Source organism: Ambystoma mexicanum, chromosome 2p (genome assembly GCF_040938575.1).
Source record: "Ambystoma mexicanum isolate Mex_15411 chromosome 2p, UKY_AmexF1_1, whole genome shotgun sequence".
In the NCBI taxonomy this organism is placed as follows: Eukaryota; Metazoa; Chordata; class Amphibia; order Caudata; family Ambystomatidae; genus Ambystoma; species Ambystoma mexicanum.
In genome coordinates, this window is record NC_090923.1 from 1149518685 (window position 1) to 1149539762 (window position 21078).

Consider the following 21078-nt stretch of genomic DNA (forward strand, 5'->3'; position numbering starts at 1 on the left):
GGGGGATACTAAGTATCCCTTTGGCACTTCACATAAGGTGGTGTGCGACAATCTCTCATGGTAAAATGTTTTAGGAGTGATATAAAGTATCCCTCTCTCCTTATTAACTGTAGTTCTTGAGGATAAGAAGGAATCTCATAGGAGAACCCAAAGGGTTCCCATCAACACCACCCATAAGGAGCTGTGCTGCAAAAGTTAAAACGCAGATGCTTTAAAAGAGATACGGAGGAAAGTAGACTCCATAGTGAAGGTAAAACACAGAATGGTGTTCCAAAAGTCAGAGCAAATAATAATTGATTAGTGGAAAAAGACTCCTCATTCAGCATATAAAGCAAAATGGAGAGAGCGAGATAAAAAAATTAATTGTAGAAGCATAGCGACGTTGAGTCTGAGAAATATAGATACTGTGGGTAGATGTGAGAAGAGCATGTGTAATGGAAGTTGGAGTACGTTTTGTGACTAGAAAGAGTAGTGAAGCGAGAAGAGAAGTGGCATTGAGAAGAGATGATGGGGATGGGGAGAGAGTTGGATAGTTCTGACCGGAGGCGAATGAAGGTAGAAGGGAAAGGAAGAGATGATATGAGGTGCATGGCAAGGGTGAAGCTGAGAAGAAGCCATTAAGGGTGCAAAGCAAAGATTCATAGGCAAAGACCCGGAGACTGGTTAAGGGCTGGTCTTCACCCTTTACTGTTCCGCCCATAACTGGGACGCCCCTAGGGAGGTGAGAAGGGATGACATACGCTCTTGTCACCTGATTGCCTAGTCCATCTCTGAGATTGGTCTCTCTGATTGTCCCTGGTGTTGCTTGGATGAGACAATTTCTTCCTGATAGGTGTCCCAGAGGTGCCTCTTGTGGCCTTCAGTTGGAGACTGGGCTGATCCAAGATGGCCACAGGAAGTAATGTCACCAATCCAAGATGGCCGCGGGCAGTGATGTTCCAGACAGGTTACTTATTTGGCTTGTTAGTTTTATAGGTGTTCCTTAAATAAAGTGTATATTTCTCAGTATGTCAGAGTGGTATATATTCTGGAGAAATGTGTTGATTGCTTGTACCTCTTTTTTGACCTACTCCCCGTGTCTGAGAGTTGAGCCTTGTCATTCTTGCCACATTTTCTAAACTGACCGGTTCGGCTTCCTTTCTTGTTTGGTTAGCCTTTCCCCTAGGGTTAGTGGTTGGAGCATACTCGGCAAAGGGTGGTGCAAAAAGTGCATTAACATTCAGCCACTAATTTTCTTGTTTTTTATTTTGGCCTGACCCATACATTGGCACATCAATATTTGGTTAATCCAAAACATATTATGCAATCTGCTTCAGAATGAACAATACAGAAGTTGCTACAGTAAGTAACATATTTTATGTGGGTCATTTGGTGTTGTTTTTTCCCCCAATGGCTGCTCAGATTTGCCTTATGTTCAGGTGACATGCAAATATAGTTAACCATTTTATTGTCCTTATTCTGTCATAGCCTGAGCCCACAGAAGAGGATATTGAGAAGAACCCTGAGCTGAAAAAGCTTCAGATCTATGGAGCTGGACCTAAAATGATGGGACTTGGACTTATGGCAAAAGACAAGGCCCTAAGACGGAAAGGTGAATGTTTCTGCCAAATCTTGGTGTGGTCTGTTGTGTAACTTAGTGGGGTACATAGAAACGCTGGACTCAGGAAGTAGTGTAACAGAAGGCTATATTGCCAAAGCAAATCAGAACGAAAATCGGAACGAAAAAACAAGGAAACACCATAACAAAAAATAGTCTATTTACGTTGGTAGTTTTACAGTCCTAATTTATAAAAAAAAAAGATAAGTTTACAGGTTTCCTATTCTACTCTTCTTTCTGTTTCAGTCCCGGGTTTTTGGATATGCAACAACTTTCATTTCAATTGTGGATTGCATGTTTTAAGGTCATTGGCACTAAAATAATTTCTATGCAGAGTCTAACTGAAGCCGCAACTTATGCTTTTCCAGAAGGTTCCCTGGCCAGAGCCTAGTCACCTTCTCCACCTAGGATCCTGATGTCTTCCCCCTCTTGAAACCTTGTACTCCCCCAGTGAGCTTCCTTCTTGCCATTGCACCACCAGATCATTCTTCCTCACACTTCCAGCACATGTCTTGGGCCAATATGGCCAGATCCTGTCTACCTGATCTGTCTATCAAAGCTCTTTGCTCCACCTCATTTTCTCCCAACTCCTCCTTGCTATTGTCAACCTCCTCCTGGTGTTTCACATCATCCTCCTCTTTGCTATCACCATCCTCCTCCTTACTTCCCTTAACCACCTCCTTCACCCCCTCTAGTGTGCAACCTCCTCTCCAAGCTCTCCTTACTAACCTTTTTATGCCACTTAACTCACTTGAACCTCTTGCCACAACCTACCTTTCCAAACTCCCACACCGCCAGACTGAGCTTGTTGGCTTTTATAGCCATGTGCTCCCATCTCTGGGCTGGGCTCTTTGTGAGCGTCTGCACCTGTGCCCAGGAATTGGTGCATGTTGGTGATATGCTGCCCCCAATAGGCTTGCCTGATCCTGCTCTGGTGTTTAGTGGCTGTACCAAGCCGTCAATCGGGCCTGCCCATCCTCCTGCCATTGCAAACATACTTTAAGGTATGTGGCATTGGGGTGCACTCTAGGTGCACAGCGGTGTGTCTCAGGCATCCCATATTTGCCTTAGGGGGATTATATCACTGTAAATTCGTTTTAGGGAATAGGCTGCTTGCCAGTGGTTGAAGTGTACGAAAAGAAGTATGGAACTATGTTCCCTGCTGGCCTGCCCCTGCTCCCCAAAAACCCCATTGCCACAACCCCTCCCACACAAAATACACCCCCCAAACACTTGCACCTGCTGTTTAAGGGAACGTTCAGTGCAGTACACTGAAGGTTTCAACTTCTTTCTGCACTTTTATTTTAAAACCAAACCATTCCGGAATGGTTTCTTTTTAAAATAAAAGTATAGGAGCTGTACAAGGTAATTTAAAAAAGTATAGGAGCACCGCTCCCGCTCACTTCGACCACTGCTGCTTGCAGATTTCATTTAGTTTTACCTTCACCAGGGGTTCATGCAATGGTACCACATTGGTAGCCCTATGTGACTTTTTGACTGGCATTAGAACACACTGAATTTTTGGGAATCCTGCTATCCTCTGCATTTTAGGGTTCCCTTTTATTTAGGGCAACCACAAGATGGTGTTAGAATTATTGCTTCCCTGACTGTGTGGTCTTTGTCAGCCTGCATGGCAGCCTCCATATTGGTTTTAACTGGTTTACCCCAGTCTCGGTCCCTTTCACATTCTGTGCGGTGGTCTAGGCTGAATGGCAGTTCTACTGACCAACCAGCCCCCTATAGTGCTTTTGTACTGGAGTTAAGGCCCTGCCTGGTCCCTGCTTCTCGGTCTGGCTGTTCTGTTTTACAACTTTGAAGGAGCAGGTCTGCTGAAGGAGTTTTCCTAGCTATTCCTGCCTCCGGAGGTCCATGCCAGGCTTCCTGAATGCCCCTGCTGCATCCCCACATCTGCTGGGTCCAACTTTCCATGCTGGAACCATTTTCTGGGCTGGTTATCGCTGCATTCTAACTTTTAACACCAGGATCTTGCACTTGTCTTTGGGTCACTGCTGTTGCCTAGAAGGGTTTGGGACAAAGCCCCACCTGATCTGCTGCTTGTAATGTCCAAGGGTGCCTCCTGCCGCTATCCCCGGGATGGGATAGTTTTCTGCTGAGCTGTCACCAGTCTATGTGCACTGTACCCCAGGAATGTAACTTTGCTGGTTCCCTCAACTCCCAGAGTCTTCCTTACCTGCTTCCTTGCTTCAGGCGTGTAGGTAGACTACGTGGGAAGGCTTTTCGTTTTTTTCTTAGGTTGTTAGGGTCCTCATTGGTTTAGGGTTTAGGCCCCTAGGCACTGTCTTCTGTAAACCACACCTAGGAAGGACGCCTATGGCCATCTGTCATGCTGGTGTCATTTCCTCTGATGTGGGTGGGTGATAATTAAAGATAAACCATCTCGGGGGTCCCTTTGGTACAGGGTTGCGATTCTCTGTAGGCAAGTCTCAACTGCATTTCCAGTAGATTTCATTGGGGGCTCCTCCTGCTCTTCAGCATCTTTCTTTGAGGCTTCTGGTTTGTCTTATGACCTCTGCATCTCTTAATTGGGGGTCCCCTCTGGTCCTCCCTGGTGTTTGCCATGGATTCCAAACATGTGAAGTAGAACAGACTTGCCTCCATTAAAGCGGATGACTCATTGACTTCTATCCCTCTTTATATGAACGTTTCTACCTGACCATGAACTCTCCTTATTTGACTTGAGGGTACGTACATGCCCTTGGATATTTCCTGTGTACCCATTGAGCTCTGGGCCAAGAAATCGAATTTTAGGACTTGCCTCCAATTTTGCATGTATTTTTAAAGTCCTGCTCTGCATTTCTCTGTGAGGCATGTTTATGCTGTAGCTATTTTTTTCCCTGAGGTGTATTGCAAAGGTAACTGTTTCAAAAATCTCATCGATTCATGGAGGACTTTGGCTATATTTTATTCTTTTAAATGTCTTACCCTATATCACTGTTTTATTAACACGTGTGTTATTGTTAGTACTATGCTCTAGATTGTCAAAATAAAAGTGGTGCTTCAGTGTTGGCCTTAGAGATATTTAGGCTTTTTTTCCTGCTTGTTAACATTTCTACTTTCTTTTTTCTTTCTATTACTTGCCCCTGGTCAAGTGCTTACAAAATATAACATGGGGCGGATTGTATCTTTAGGATACTGTGCTTAATTGCGCAAGACCTATGAGATTTTACCTGCTTAGCTAGGCTGTGCGGTTCCCTTGCTGCCGCTCCCTCCAACTCCTGTTAATTTATGTTGGCATACTTTCTGAAATAGTGGGCACACATATGGGCAGTTGGGTGGGGGAGAATCCTCTCAGTTACTATTTTTCTAACATAATATATATTTTTAATACAATGTATTGTGTGACGTACTTGTCTGATCTAATAAACAGCATATTTGCAAAATTAAATGAAAAAGTGAGGAAAGGCTTTGTGGTCATAAGCTTAAATTAGTATTCCATGACTTTAATAAAATACTTTCAAGATTTTAAAACCTTTTTGATCAGATGATAATCTCAACGTTCAGTGTGGGCATATCCCAGTTTTACTAGTGTTCCTAGTGTTCCTTATACTCTAACAATTTAGTTTGTTGAAATAGATCATACTAATAGGCCAAAACATATTTCTATCTTTTCCAGGAGCTTCCTCCAGGAATAAAACAGATTTTTACATAACGAGAATTTGCCTAACTGAAATCATCAAACTTTGAAGGTTTCTTTTAAAATGAGAATTTAAATGATTGAAAAGGATGGCAAATCATATAATTATAAATCAATGAAACAAAAAAAATTCTAATCATAAACTTGTTACAACTTGTTCATTTCAGTGTATGATCGCAAACCGTTGATTGCTTTTTAATTTAATTTTGGATAATCCTTGGGTCTAAACTTTTGAAGGTATTTTTCAAATGGATCATGGAGGTTGATGTTTGTAGATGCATTTCTAGAATCTGGCCTGGTGGACGGATTTTAGAAGGCCACCCTAGCTATAGTGAAAAGGGGAACTCTGAGAGGCTAGCCAAAACCCTATCAAGGTAGCAATGGAGAGTAGTCAAGACTATTCTCTGGAGTGTGCCAGTGGGGTCAGAGGACCCCAATGAGTCCGTACAATGAACCACGCAATCATTTAATTTGGACAGGCATATAAAAAAATACGATGTTTATTCTAGGCCTTAAAAAAACATACTAACAAAATGAAACCAGCAGCTGATATTGTACAACACTCAAAAGTATATAAGTTCACAATTGGTTCTTAAAATGCATTCAATGACTTAAATCGATAAAAGGCAGTAAGTAAGTAATGCAGTAAGATGGAAACAAAACAAAAGAAATATTGCCTAGCTTCTGAAGTCCAATCCCTATGAAGAGTGGGGCCTTGTGCTCAAAAGTTGCAATGCTTCTCCCCAGAATGTATCTGATGCAGGTAAATTACTTTTGTTGGTGATTGTTCAAGAGAAGAGATGCAACAAAGTTACTGGTAAGTAAAAAATGTTTTTATCTTTCAGGTTTCACTGCTCAGGTGCGTTGACCAAAAAGCAGTGGAATGGGAGGATACAAAGACTTGTTCTTAGTGTTATCCTGTGGGGGCCGGGGGAGACAAATGCTTTGTGGTTACTTAACCCCCCTGACGGGATTTCCTGCCGCTGTTTCCGGTGAGAGGTGCCCAGGAGCTGCGGCTGCAAGGATTCTTCGGGTCTGGTCCAGGAGCAGAGTGCACACCTTGGCGATGGAGAAATGCAGAAAGCACTGATGCAGATCTATTAAGGATACCTAACAGGACAAGTGATGGCCACTGCACACAGATGGCAGGTGTTCTTCCAGTCGCGTTTGTAGAAGTCCTTCTAGAGCAGGATCCCTTGAAACTGGATGGCTGAAGTTCGGCAGGATGGTGACATACACCACAAGCTGATAACCACTGAAGTTCCGGCTGCAAATTCAGGGCTTGGACGGTTCTAGTAAGGTAGCCCACTGGAGAGCGGGGTCAGTCCACTTGGTGGTCCAGGGACACTTCCGAAGCCTCAGGACGGCTGGATCCTTGAACACGTCGATATACTCAGGTCGTACAGCCTTATAGTAAGAGTGGAGTCTTATGTCTCAATTCAATGGTTTTACTAAGCCCTTTGTTGGACTTCAGAAACCCCCAACAACTCCCTCCACCCAACTCCCATTCCCTATGCAATGCCTTATCAGAACACTTCCACAATATTGCTCTCGACGCACTCCGTCACACTCTGCCATCATCTTTAAATTAGAAATAATGCCTCTGCCCACCGCCCGTTCCACGTCCAAACTCCCTCCCTATGCAAACTTTCACCTCTTTCTCTCCAATCTCACACCATGTGTTCCTCTCGCTCCTAGCGCAAAGCCACCCGTCCTGTTCCCCTGAAGACCCTTGCTTCCCTCCCCACAACTCCCCCCTGTTATGTTAGGAAAGATTTCTCTTTACTGCACCTTTCCTTCCATTTTAATGAACCCCTAAAGGTTTTGATAGCATTTTTGATCCTGACCTGTAATTTTTACAGTGCAGTGAAGCATTAAGCTTCACTACACTGTCTTTTGCTTATGGGGAAACTGACATGTCCTTTAGGCTTTCAGTCCTGGGCAACATGGTTTGCCTTAGTCTAGTTACTACATTTAGTAACTTGTTATCACTTGCGGTAATATTTTATCATTGTACAATGTATTTTACAAGGCAGTACAATGGGGTACACTTTTGTTTATGTCCTAGACTAACACTCAGAGGACTTTTGGTTACTCTAGTTGATCTAAAGGGACAATCTGGTGACTGGCAGCAGTGACTTTTTACCATTTGTTTTTTTTGGTGCTTTCCATTTTAGCCTTACCCTGTTTGGCTAACAACTGTGGCTAGTGACCAAATATGGCCAGGCCACAAGGTATTTCGCTTGTCCTTTGGCCATCTTGTCTTTTAGCCTTCTTCCTGCCATGTGAGGCCAGGACAATCCTTATATGGACTTCCAGTGCCTGGGAAAGCAGAGGCTTTTGGCGGGCTACTATAGGGCTTTGTGTGTTTGCTGGCAGCATGTGGGCTGGGACTGTCTGGTCCCAATCCGCAATCTGGTTTCGGTGTTGATTGAGTGTTAGGCAAGAGTGTTCCCGCCAGTGGTTCTGATTGGACCACTGCTGGTGTGTGTGTGAGGCTAGTTCTGCTATTGGCTAGTGGGAGTTTCTGGTCTTACCCAGCTTTTGGGATAAGAGGAGGACCCTTGCACCCACTCTTGAGAGATCCTTGAGAAACCTCAAGTATCCAAGACTCCCTCTCCAGCTGTGAGAACCGTGAGGAGACCGGAGACCCGTTTGAAGGAGGCCTGGTGACCAACTTCTGCTGCTGTCCTGGAAGAGTCCTGTCTTGCGATTGATCTTCAGCAGTCCTTCGAGGAAGCTGCGACCCATGGAGTGGAGGGAACATCCATTCCTGACGTTGGCTCGGTATCCTGCGAAGAAGACCCTTTGCAAGTGCCCAGGACTGCCTTGTGGCTGACCAGCTCTGAATTTGGGCCACCGTGCTTATGATGTTGCCTTTCCGCTTTGAGGCCTGCAACTTGGGGGATATTCGGCTTGCCCTACAAGACGTACAAGAGCGAACTTCTGGAGTCCTAGCATCAAGGGGACCCCAGATAGGAGGTAGTCTGACCGCGACAAGTGAGTCCCTTGAGTCGCTGTGCTATGGTGACCGCCGTCCAAAACAGCTTACCTGAGCCGAGTGCTGTCCTGAGAGGGGCCCTGCTTCGATTGTTTCTGCATTCTGCCACTGAGGGTCCTTGCCACCAGCCAAAGAAACCGACTGGAGATCTGCTTGAACCTGCAACTCCTGCGAATCGAGGACTGAGGTTGATGGTGGGAAAAGCGACCTTGAACCTTCTTCCGTTGACCTGCCAAGTCTGGGGGGTGGGGGAGGGTGAGTTACAGTGCTTCTTACCTCGCCATAAACTCCCTTTTAAATGTTTTGCTAACTTCTACAACTGTTACAATACTTTGGCTTTGCCATTGCTTGCTCGCGCAAGCCTTCCGAAGGTTGGGGACACTTTAATTAGAGTCACTTGTCCTCTAACGTTTGGAATCGTTCACTGGACCTCACCTACCTTCATTTTTTTTTACAGCGTTACAAACTGTCTGAACCTTTCCTGAACCTATGGGCATAAGGCCCCAGACAACTTGGGGAAGGACTTTTGACACTAGGGCTAATTCGCTGTGGACCTGTAGTCTAACTTCCCTAGAATTATTGGTAGGTATTCTGAAGCCTAGACCCTTGTCACTGCTACCTTGAACTTGTTTGGCCACAGCTCCCAGAGTTATCCATGTCATAATATAAGTTGGCCTTCTATACATCTGTCCCCCAGTACAAAGTGTAGAAAATCAGTCCTAAAACCCACCCTCCTGAAAAACATCATAGCCTCTACCTGGGCAGGCAGTATCGCACGCTCAATTCTTAACCACTCCCTAATATTGGGAACCTTCCTGGAAGCCTTAAAAACTTCCTACATCAATCCCCTCCTCAAAAAAACCTATGGTCGACCCACTCCTCCCCCAGAAAATCAACCCATTTCCAACACCCGCTTCATGTCCAAAACCATGGACCGTGCAGTATACATGCCACTCAACCATTTCACTGAAGCCAACAACCTCCTTGACCCTGCCCAATCTGGCTTCAGATCGCTCTGATGAACTGAGTTCTCCCTATTGTCCGTTTAGGATAACCAAAAAAAGAACACCGGACGCGGAAGGATGACCATACTCCTCCTCCTTGACCACTCTGTTGCTTTCAATACCATTGACCAGACCATTCCTAGATAGGCTACACAGTTTAGGAATCAAAGACACTGCCCTAACTCAGATCTCCTCTTTCATCTCTAATCGTTCGCAAATCATGCTCCTCCACCCCTTTCACCTCTACATCCTGATCAGTACCAAAATGGAACCCGCAGGGAGTATCCCGATCTCCACTCCTCTTCAACATCTATCTGAACCCACTCCTTGCACTTATCCGCTCCCACAATCTCACCTGCTACGACTATGCAGATGATACCCAGATCATCCTTAAAATCACAGAATAGCCAGGCTCCAACCGTCCTGATGTGTCATCATGCCTCTCAGACATTGACTAATAGATGATGACCAACCACTTCAACCTCAATCCTGGGAAAAGAGAAATCCTAGTCTGTGGGGAAAACCGCGCTCCTTCCCCAACTTATTCCCTGTCCTCTCTCTCTAGGCTCTACCGAGGCAACCTGCGCCTCTGTGTAAAAACATTGGATGCATACTGGGCACAGCCTTATCCCTCTCCCAACACATCAGCTCACTATCCAGAACCTGCTACTTCCACCTTTGCATCCTCCGGCATATCGTCCCATATCTTGCATATCCTCACCGTTTGTCTGCCATCATCTCCATCATCCTCTTCCGTTTAGACTATGCAAACTGCCTTTATCTAGGCGCACCAGCGTTTCAGCTAAGAAAACTGCAGAGAATCCAAAGCGCTGCGGCCCTCCTGTTCATTAGCCTCTCTCCCAGAGAACACATCAGCCCTATAATGAGTCCTCCATTGGCTCCCTATTGGTCAACACACTACCTTTTTAAAGCCACGTGCATCACTCTGTGCCATCCACAGCACCAGCCCGGAATTCCTCCAAGACAAACGCACTCCCTATCACCGCTCAAGGACACTCGATCTTGCACAGCATCTCTCCTAGTTGTCCCACACTACAACTACACCAGACTGGGCAGGTTCTCCTCTGTCCAAGCGCCTATCATCTGGAACTCTCTGCCCCTGCACATCCGCAACATTGATAATCATTTGGCATTCAGAAGTGCCCTAAAATCCTGGCTTTTCCCTTCCGCCCATTGATACCTTCTCGCACTCTGTTGATCGGCACACAGAAACACTAGCCCAAATCCACCAACACAAATATCAATGCATTCCTCGACGGATGCCGGCAGCATTCACAGCGGCACACCGTGATAAAGTAACTCCCCCCAACCCCTGACTATCGTACATCACTGTCCGGTCCCCTCTCCCACTGCTCAGGCTCTCATTGTAGGGAGACCACCACTTGTGAGACCAGCCAATTGCATTGGACCTAAGAAAATGACATCCAAGATGAACTCCATCTAAGTTTAAATAATGTATACCTTGCACCACGTCTATGGACACAACCCGCAGGCACGGCCACCCATACATGCACTATAGAATGCAACCATGGCTATGCAATTCCGGGCTAGCAGCTCGCATAGCCGTCCACACTGAAACCCGTGACGTACCTCAACACCTCTGCCATTACTATACAGCGACAACCTACGAAAAGTCAGTCTTGCGAGGCACACATTGAGACTCAAGCACTAGCACTCTATCCTAAACCGCCAACAGCACCTGCCCACATGCCTGACCACCTGTGCTGCTTACTGGAGCCTTACCTGCTTACTGCAGTCTTTCCCTTTTTAAAATGCACACACGCATCTTAAAAATCTACTCTTAGAATCTCCCACACATTGACTTCGGTCCCTAAGGTCGTTCCACATTGAGGCCATACAAACGGGGAAATGGCGCTATATAAATGACCAATACAATAATTAAGACCGGTTTTCTATACTCTGACCTGGTGGACAGATGTATAGGAGGCCAACCTATAATTGTGACAGGGACAACTCTGGGAATTGTAGCCAAACCAATCAAGCTTGCATGGAGATTGGTCAAGGCTGAGTCTCGGGAGGGATTAGCCTGGTTAAGGGTTCCACAATGAGTCCGAATGGTAAGTAGACAAGAACAAACCTTAAACAATCAGTTATACAAATAAATTGTTATATGGCCAAAAATACATAATGTATAATGACTGTAAGCAGTTTATTTAATTTCATATGGCTTTTATTCGACAATGTTGTCATTCGCCAGAAAAGACACATGATCACAACATATAGAAATACAGTTAATAATATAATAATTTGTCTTATTGAACTACTTATAAAGCCATCATATTATGCAGAGAGTAAATAAAATAAAAACAACTCTAAAACCATCTAAGACCTTATGTCATAACAGAATACATGATATCCCCAGCCTTTAGCAAAGTGTGCAAATAATTGCAAGGAAAAGTGCATCCTGAGTATATTAGCAGCATCATGAGGGTGCAAAAAGTCTGTCATATGAAATTACGTAAATAGAGATCTCGAATAAGAGTATGTTATTCACATTTGTATTAAAAGTTGTAAGATCATTTCCAGAAGCATTTAATTCTCCAGCTTTTAATGTTCTTGTTCTTATACACCATGCTTGGCATGTTTTTATATCATTAATACCTGAAAAGCAGGAGGGCATCACTTGTTACATGTATTACATGTATTGTAGTGTATTTATATAGCGCTCTTTCCCCATTTGTATGGCCTCACTACGCTTTGTGGTTGGAACGCCCTTGGTGACCGTAGTCAATGTGCTGGAGATTCTAAGAGCTTTAGTTAGGAGATGCATGTGTGCATTTTCACCGGTCTTGGACTTCGGTGGCTGGCTAGGATCGACTAAGCAGCCCAGAAAGCTTCGGCATGTGGGTGGACGCTGTTGGTGGTTTGCGATGGAGTGCTATTGTTGAACGAGTCGATGTGTGGCCAGCTATATTAAAGTTCCGTTCGTTGGTGTCGCTGTATGCTAGTGGCAGAGGTGTTGTGGTACGTCAGGTGTATGTGTGGACGGCTGTATGTGCTGCTAGACCGGATGAGCATAGCCGTAGCTGCATTCTATGGTGCATGCTGCATGGATGTTTGGCCAAGCCTGTGTCCATGGACCTGGTGTAAGATATACGTATTGTAGGCTTCGATGTTGTTCGGCTTCACAGTCCTTTATAGTGGGAGAGGGCCTCACAATATAATAGGGGAAGAGTCCTAGGTTTCATAGTCCGTATAGTGGGAGAGGGCCTAGGTTTCACAGTATAGAAACGTTTTGCAATATAATAGGCAGTTATGGGGGAGACACCTAGATTTGATAACCCTGTATAGTGGGAGAGAGGCCTAGGTTTCACAATATGGTAGGTTTCATATTATAATCAGATATGGCCTAGGTTTCACCATACAGTAGGTGTCACAGCATAATAGGCAGATAATTGGCATTATACCTAGAATTGAGAATCTTGTATAGTGGGAGAGAGGCCTATGTTTTACAATACAGTAGGTTTCACAATATAATAGGAGAGAGGCCTAGGTTTCGCGGTCCTGTAAAGTGGGAGAGGGGCCTGGGTTTCACAGTCCTGTGTATTGGGAGAGAGGCCTGGGTTTCACAATACAATATTTCACTGATGATGCTGTGTGGTGAGCTGAAATGTTGGGTGGTTATTAATATGTTGGAAAATTGATTCCTACCTTATCCGTTGATGCTGGTTGACGGCATTACAGTCAGTATTTGTTACATATTGACTTTAGATACCTACACCTGGCCACACGGTAGATCTGACAAAGAACAGGAAATGACTTATGGATTCTTTAGCTGAGCCACACATCACACATAGATAATTGCCAGTGGGCTCCCACTTTTTAGTGTGATATGCCATATTCAATTGGGAGAGCCTAAACCTCAAATACAGAGTGCGTGTGGGGGGGGGGGGGGGTCTTTAACCTGCTCTAGATATTTTTCAAACACCAAGGCTGATTTACTGGCCAGGTATGCGATTCCTGTAGCCAGCCCATTGCAAGCATTAATCAGTTCAGCCTCCGCTGCCACCCTTGAAATTCTCTTAACTTTATCCACATCTCCCAAGGCTATTCCTTGAGGGTTATGCCACAGGCCTTCGCGGTTAATTTCCAACAAAGATTGTTTTTTAACATGTATTAACAATGGTAAAGATCTGCCGCCCTCAGTATTCAACATATGTATTAATGCCTCACGTCATGTTTTAAGTCAGGGGTTGACCACAGTCTAAACCAGTAGAGTACCGGTCTAAGGGTAACATCACTCTGAATTTGCCTTAGGCCCAGCTCTAGATGGACCTGGCTGCCTGGACACATTAATGGCAACCCAAGTAACCTTTTCAAAAAAGCTCTTTCGACACACGACAGTTTATAGCTGTGGAAGGGCCCCAATTCTCATTCCCATACAGTGCTGCGATTTGGCCTGGGCAGCGTACATTGTGAGGGTCGGCAAAATGGCACCCTGACCGTGGGAAAAGAAAAACCTCCTATTACTCCCCCCATCTTTTTCAACTGTTGCACTGGATTTGAGCAGCTGGGATGTCCAGCTACCCTGGTCATTAATTCTTATCCCTAGGTAGTCGTAACATTGCAGCTGCCCAAAGGGGGGATCCATTGATGTTCAAATTGAGTTTCATAAACTTTAGATTTTGGATGAATGACTAGTGATTTTGTTTTCCGTGTTATTCTTGAAGTATAACTCTGAGCATTTCTCCACAAAAGCTTCAAGAGTGATCATCCAGGCCCCTCGCAAATTTAGCTAGGAGAACAGCATCATCTGCAAAAAGGAGCATTGGAATGGCTTCCTGGTCCAATTTCTTTTGGTCCAAGCATTTCGATCTCACATGATGTTATTTCATCAATGTATAATAAGAATAGAGGTGCGAGGACGCCACCTTGCTCATCTCCCTAGTCCCCTCAAATGGTTCCGTTAACTCGCCCATAGCATACCGATGCGCTGTTAGTTGAGTTTTACTATGATTAGTCAGAGATCCACTGGTGCCCCCTCTTTATCAATATTGACCACAACAATTCTCGTGACACAGACAAAAGCGGTTCTGAGATCGATGAACACGGGATATACCTTCATGTTTCTCAGGACCGTGTATTTCTGCGTGACCAAATGTTAATTAAATGCCTGGTTTGTGGTACTTATTGGGGCAAAACCCTGCCTGAACGGGGTATATCACATTTTTCCAAGGTGCTCGTGGATGACTCTGACAAATACTTTCCCCACTTTATCCAATAGGGAGATCGGCCTGAAGTTTCCAGCGTCGTCCCTCCTTTTTTATAGATGGGAATTATTGTCACATTTTGCCAGGATGGAGGTACTTTGTTAAATATAAGAATTGTTAAATAGGTGCCGTAATACTGGTGCCCATATGGTTGATTCATCCTTGACTGTCAATCTGTACAAGGTCCGGTCGGGTGCTTTTCCCCACATCTGGGAGCACATAGCATTATGCACCTCCCGCAATTCAAATTGGACTGGAGCTGGGGTGGGGGCGTTTACTCTATTCTAGTCCTGTGTTGCAGAACTGTGGATACCTGATTGTACTTAATGTCCATAAAGGTTCTGGAAATGTTGTCTCCAGGTACTAGGGCTTGTATTAACAGCTACATCGTTGCTAAACCCTTCTTTTTTCCCACTGACTATCTTCCAAAACTTGGAAATATTCCCGGACTGTGAGGTTTCCTGCATTTTATCCCATTCCCGACTGACATAATTATCTCTTTTGGTCTTTATCAAGGATTTATAGTTTGCCCTAAGGCACCTCAATTCCATTCTATTTGGAGCCTGATGTTTTTTTTAGGCAACTCAAAATGTCACGCTTTGCTATCTTATCCTCATCGAACCAGTATTATGTTTTATAGCATGCTTCTTTATATTCTTACTGGGCTTAGTCACAAAGGGTTTTATGGACCCAATCAAGTTATCGTATGCAACATGAATGGCTACGTTGCTAGAATCCATTAACTGGTGCCGCAGGTACGATCGACTCATACATATTTGGTTTCAATAATTCAAGATCAAGGTTGAGCCATTTAATTCTCTGTTTGGATTGCCCCTGGATTTGGACAGAGTAACTAGAATCACTTTGATTATTGCTCTCGTGTTTACCCAGGTTAATCAATTTTAGGGACAGTGGCTTGTGATCACTTCCCTGTATGTCCAAAACCTCAAAATTCTTTGAGTTAGCCCACAATTTCATTGATAAGGGGATATAATGTATGTACGTGGTACTATTGTTTCCTTGGTAAGTGAGTTTTGTTGGCTGATCATTTCCAAAGTGCACTTTGCAAGCCCTTAAGCCCATGCCAAGAAAAAAACCAGCAAAGCCAAGGATCTGCGAATGCACCCTGCCAGGCGAAGATGAATACAGGGAGGAATGTTCCATGCCTTGTCAAAGTCATCCCAAGCCCCCTCCAAATCTGGATGGGGCTCGATTTGCAGATTCATGTCACCAGCTAATATCATTCGATGTTCCAAGCCCTCATATTACTCTCTTGATTCAACCAGGTTCCTTGCCATTTCTGTCGCATGGTTTAGTTTGTGACCCGATTATATACATTAAGGATAGAGATGGGTTGGGCATCCGATGAGCTAAGGAACAAAGACTGTACATCGCGAGAACCAGAATCAATATTGGAGATTTGCTGATCGAGGTCAGTGCTGATCCATATTGCCAGCCCACCAAACGGCCTGACCTTTGTCCCCTTTGTGACCGGCGCATGGTAGACCTCTTAGCCTTGGAATGTAAGCAAACCCAATTCCCATGTTCCTGGTAGCATACCACTTCATAATCCCTGAACGAAGCTACACGAATCTGGGTCCATCGGGCATTTCCTGAGGCCAGCTATGTTCCAGGCGATTCATCCAACTCCTCTCTCCTTCGCCTGTTGCTTCAGGTCGGGGGTAGGGGTTTGTCAATCTGCTGCATCCAGGTCGGTATACACCTGGCTGCTGGCAATCTCTTGTCTGTTTGGGCCCCTTGCTAAATCTATTTCCACAGTGGTCGGAATTAGCGATTTGGGTATGTGTGATAGACATTGGCCGTTGGCCTTATTGAAATTCTTGACCCTGGGGGAGGATATGTCCGTAGTTCTATGGACAGTAGGCCTTCCATCAGCCAGTCACTTTTTTAATAGGACCGAAATCATGTCCTCATCACAATTAGGAATGCCATGTCCCACACATTTTACCATGTTGCTTCTTATGCACCCTCTTGTATGTAATAGATATACTTGCTTAGAAGGGAGATGAGTAAGTCTGCCGTGGCCTAACCGTATGGGATGGTGTTTGGCGTTTGTGTCCCCACCAAGGTCAAAATTTGCCCTCCCATCATCCTATTCCCTAAAGGGGTTGTGTTGGGTGGCGGTACCCATGACGGCGTATGTTTATGTATATTTCAAGTGGTGGGTTTCCATGTTTCCCACCATACTTCCTCTATCCACGTGGGTGGGCACTCCCCTATTTCCAAACTGGGAATGGGGAGGGGGGGAGAAAGATTTCCTTGCTCCTTTGTATGTTCACTATTCACCTGATTAATTGCATTAAGCCCTTAATTAGTTTGTACTACCAGAATTGGCCTATGGTCAGGCACACGTGCGTTAGCTGGCACAACTTTAGATGTTAATACTGTTGCTGGAATGCCATTGGTCCTGTGTGGCTACAAGCGTCCATATATGAGAATACCCTTAACAGCCTCTCCTTAATACTTGCCAGGTCAGTACCAAAGTGTTTGAACTGCTCCTGGATGACCTTTTCCAGTGTCCCACACAGGGTTTTCATAATTTTGTAAGTTGTCCTATGTTGTTTCTAATGAGCTGTTCCCCAGCCCCCGGGTCCAAAATGCTAAGTTTGCTGAAGTCATATGTTCGAGGGGATTGGGTCCTCCGACGTATTCCATATCTATGACAGTAATCACCACAGCTGTGCTGCTTCGGAAACTTTTTCGGCGTCTGCGTCCTGCGTCGATGACGTCGATGCGCCGCCGTCGAGGACCTCCTCCGACGTCCGACGTCATCCGATGTGATAAGTAGGACGCACGACGCCAGTAGCCTCAGTTCCGTTTTTTCCGCGAACGTGTTGCTTCGTGTTTCTCGGTTCTAGCCTCGACTCTTTGGAGTTCTGTTCTTTCTGGTTCTTCGTGCCTGTTCGTTTGTGAATATTCCTTCGTCTTCAACCCCGCGTCCGGGCTTCAAGAAGTGCGGGGTGTGTGGGTCCAAGATGTCGGTGACTGACTCGCACGACGCCTGCCTCTGGTGCCTCGGGGAGGCCCACGACACGGATGACTGTGTCGACTGCCTGTCGCTCACTTCCAAGGCCTTACGCGAACGTAAGAAGAAATTGTCGGTAGGTCGGGTGTCCAAGCCCCGGAAGTCGAAGTCGGCGGGGCTTTCGACGGATGATTCGAGGGGTGACTCTCCGCGTCATCGTCGGAGGTCTCGTCGGTCTTCTTCTAGGAGTCGGTCTCGCCACTCCTCTGCCTCTTCGAGGCGTTCTCGGAAGCGCCGTCACCGGTCGCCTTCCAGGTCCTCTTCCGAGGACTCTGCCCGGCACGTCGGTTATCCCACCAGCCGTGCGACGCCGGAGGAATGGGCTTCCTTCGGGAAGAAAATGTTGGCGATTCTTGAGTCGCAGGGTACTCAACCGTCCGCGCCCCCGAGTGGGGTCGGCCGTGTGAGGTCGAGAGACGCCGCTCGCAAGAGTGGTCGGCACGAGTCACGGGAGAGGTCCCGTTCGGACAAGGAGGCTCGTTCTCGCCGTACCCGTTCCAGGTCCCGGTCCTCGACGCGATCGAGACCGTGTGCACCTGTGATGTCTTCGAGGAAGACATCGACGTCTGAGGCGTCGAGGGCGTCGACAGGCTTTCTCGAAGCTCCGGCTCCGAGGAAGTCGTCGAAGCCGTCGACGTTCAGGTCGTCGAGGGACACGCTCGGGGCTCCGGCTTCGAGGGCTGTGTCGACGCCGCCGATATTGGAGGCGCTGCATCTGACGTCGACGCCGATTTCCTCGACGTCGACGCCGATCCTCTCGGCGCCGTTGCCGGTTTTCTCGACGGCGGCGCCGATTCGCTCGACGCCATCGACGCCTTTCGTGTCGGAGGTGCCCCGTGTCTCGGGTGTACCCCCTAGGAAGGCTCTGGCTAAGAGCAGGCACTCTCAGGTGCCTTTCCACCACTTGGATTATATTTCGGAGGCGGATGAGGATTCGGTTGGCCTGGTTCCTGATCTGGTGCCGGATGACATTGTCTCGGGCCATAGTCAATTTGACGATTTGAGGCAGTCGCTGCATGATGCTAGTGGTCTGGACACCTCTCCGGAGGTGGAATTTGGTCGGCCTGAGCCTGGCTCCCATGCCGATTCCTCATACCGGCGCCTTATGGCTAGGGTGTCTGAGTATCTGGGATGGTCTGCTCCCCCAGGGGAGTTTGTGCAGGATGATCTGACGGACATCCTTGATGTTGGTCCCCCATCTGACCCGGTTCTGCCATTCCATATGGCTTTACAGCGTAGGGTGGCGGCGGCTTGGACTGCTCCGGAGAGTCTCCCGGCAGTGGGCAGATCCTTGTCGCGGAAATACCGTCCAGCCAGTGGCGACCCCTGCTACTTGACCAGGCACCCCACTCCGGAAAGTTTGGTGGTGCAGGCGGCCACGGCCCCGGCAAAGCAGGCGTCGTACCCTACCATCCCTCCTGATAGGGACGACAAACGTTTTGATGGCTGGGCGAAGAAGGTGTTTTCTTCTGGTGGTATGGCGCTTCAGGCGGCCAACTCCATTTGTGCCTTGTCACGTTTCACGCACACTCTGTGGAACTGTGTTGCGTTAGCGGCTGAACATATTCCCGAAGGGGACGAACGGGTTGGTTTCCTTGCTTTGGTCCAGGATGGTAAGGATGCCATGTGTGAGTCCGTTCAGTCGGGTTTGGACTTAGCTGAATGCGTCAGTAGGTCCATGGCGGCGAGCACCGTGATACGCAGGTTTGCGTGGTTGCGGAAGTCGGGGTTTGCTCCTGATGTGCAGTCCCGGCTCCTCAACATGCCCTTTGATGGTGAACATCTTTTTGGCAGCAAGGCTGACGAGAGCCTTGAGAGGTTGCAGACCTCAAAAGCTGCAGCGAAGTCGTTGGGCGCTGCAGTTCGCCAACCTCCGCCTTTTCGTCCTAGGGGACAGCAGTGGAGGGGTGGCTCCTTTCGCTATTACTCGTCCTTTGGTAGAGCGAGAGGAGCTGGCAGTCAAAGGGGCCAACGCAGGGGTACCAGAGGTGGACGACAGGGTACCCGTGGTGCCAAGGCCGCTCGGGCAGTTGCCTCTTTGCCCTCAGGTAACGCCGCAGCCGCTCCTACTCAGTCATGAGGCCTTGTCCCATGGTTCGCCGGTTGGGGGAAGGCTGGCGCAGCATCTTGTAGAGTGGCGTGCCATTACTTCGGATGTGTGGGTTCTGGAGATCATAACCCACGGCTACTGTCTTCCCTTTCGGCACAGGCCTCGCGACAATCCACCGGGGAACCTCTCTTTGAAGTGTCCGGATCCGCTCCTTGCGCAGGAAATTCAAGCCCTGCTGGAGAAAGGCGCCATAGAACTGGTGCCTGCAGCGGAGAGGAACAAGGGATGGTATTCCCCTTATTTTTTGATTTCCAAGAAAGACGGGGGATTGAGACCCATCATGGACTTGCGCGGTTTGAACAAACTCCTCAGGAAGGACAAGTTCAAGATGGTTACTCTCTCTCAAGTCCTCCAGGCCCTTCAGCTTCAGGACTGGTTGGTGTCACTCGACCTCAAGGATGCTTACTTCCATGTGCCGATCCATCCCAAGCACAAGAAGTACCTGAGGTTCGCGGTTGGCGACTCGCACTTTCAGTTTCGGGTCCTGCCGTTCGGTTTGACCTCCGCCCCGAGGGTTTTCACCAAGCTCATGGTGGTGGTGGCAGCGCATCTCAGGCAAGGGGGGATTCACGTCTACCCCTACCTGGACGATTGGTTGATCAGGGGGAGCTCTCCCGAGCAGGTCCTGGATCATCTGTCCGTCGCCTGCCACTCCCTTCACAGGCTGGGCTTCTCCCTCAATTTAAAGAAGTCCCATTTGACGCCAACGCAGAGGCTCCAGTACATCGGAGCAGTGCTCGACACTTCCCTGGGGCAGTGTTTTCCTCCCCAGGTGAGGGCTCTTCACATTCAGCAGATGGTGCGCAAGTTTCAGCATGCCCAGACGCTCCCAGCGTTCGAGTTCTTGAGGTTGCTCGGCCTCATGGCATCCTGCATTCTTCTGGTGCCAGAGGCTCGCCTGCGATTGAGATCTTTGCAGTGGGCACTCAAGATGCAATGGTCGCAGTCCTCCGGCAGGATGTCGGACCCGATTCAGGTGCCGCCCTCGGTCGCCCGGGACCTTCTGTGGTGGGCCGTCGAAGGCAACTTGATGAAGGGGGCTCCGTTTTGGCTTCCCTGGCCGGAGGTGACGATCGTGTCGGATGCATCCCTCACGGGATGGGGAGCTCATGCCAACGGGCTGACAGTCAGCGGTCGTTGGTCTCCATCGGAGTCCAGACTCCATATCAATCTGTTGGAGCTGAGGGCCGTCAGGCTAGCCCTGAGGGCTTTTCTGCCGACTGTGCGAGGGAAGAATGTCCTGATCCTGACGGACAACACAGTGGCCATGCACTACCTCAACAAAAAGGGGGGGGCAGGGTCACTTCCTCTGTGCAGGGAGGCGATGCAGCTCGAGTTCTGGGCCATCCAGCAGGAAGTTTCGATCTCGGCAGTTCATCTGGCCGGAGTCGAGAACGTGACGGCGGACGCTCT

The 21078-nt window shown here is 47.5% G+C and overlaps 1 protein-coding gene across 4 annotated transcripts in view; it reads left to right on the forward strand.

Moving 5' to 3' along the window:
- Positions 1 to 21078, forward strand: part of KDM5C (lysine demethylase 5C) — a 1076337-nt gene that overhangs the window by 384343 nt on the left and 670916 nt on the right. For all 4 annotated transcript variants that reach the window (XM_069645250.1, XM_069645251.1, XM_069645253.1 and 1 more), the window contains one exon: positions 1468 to 1591. In XM_069645250.1, the coding sequence (XP_069501351.1) occupies positions 1468 to 1591 (124 nt within the window). The remainder of the gene's footprint in view (positions 1 to 1467; positions 1592 to 21078) is intronic.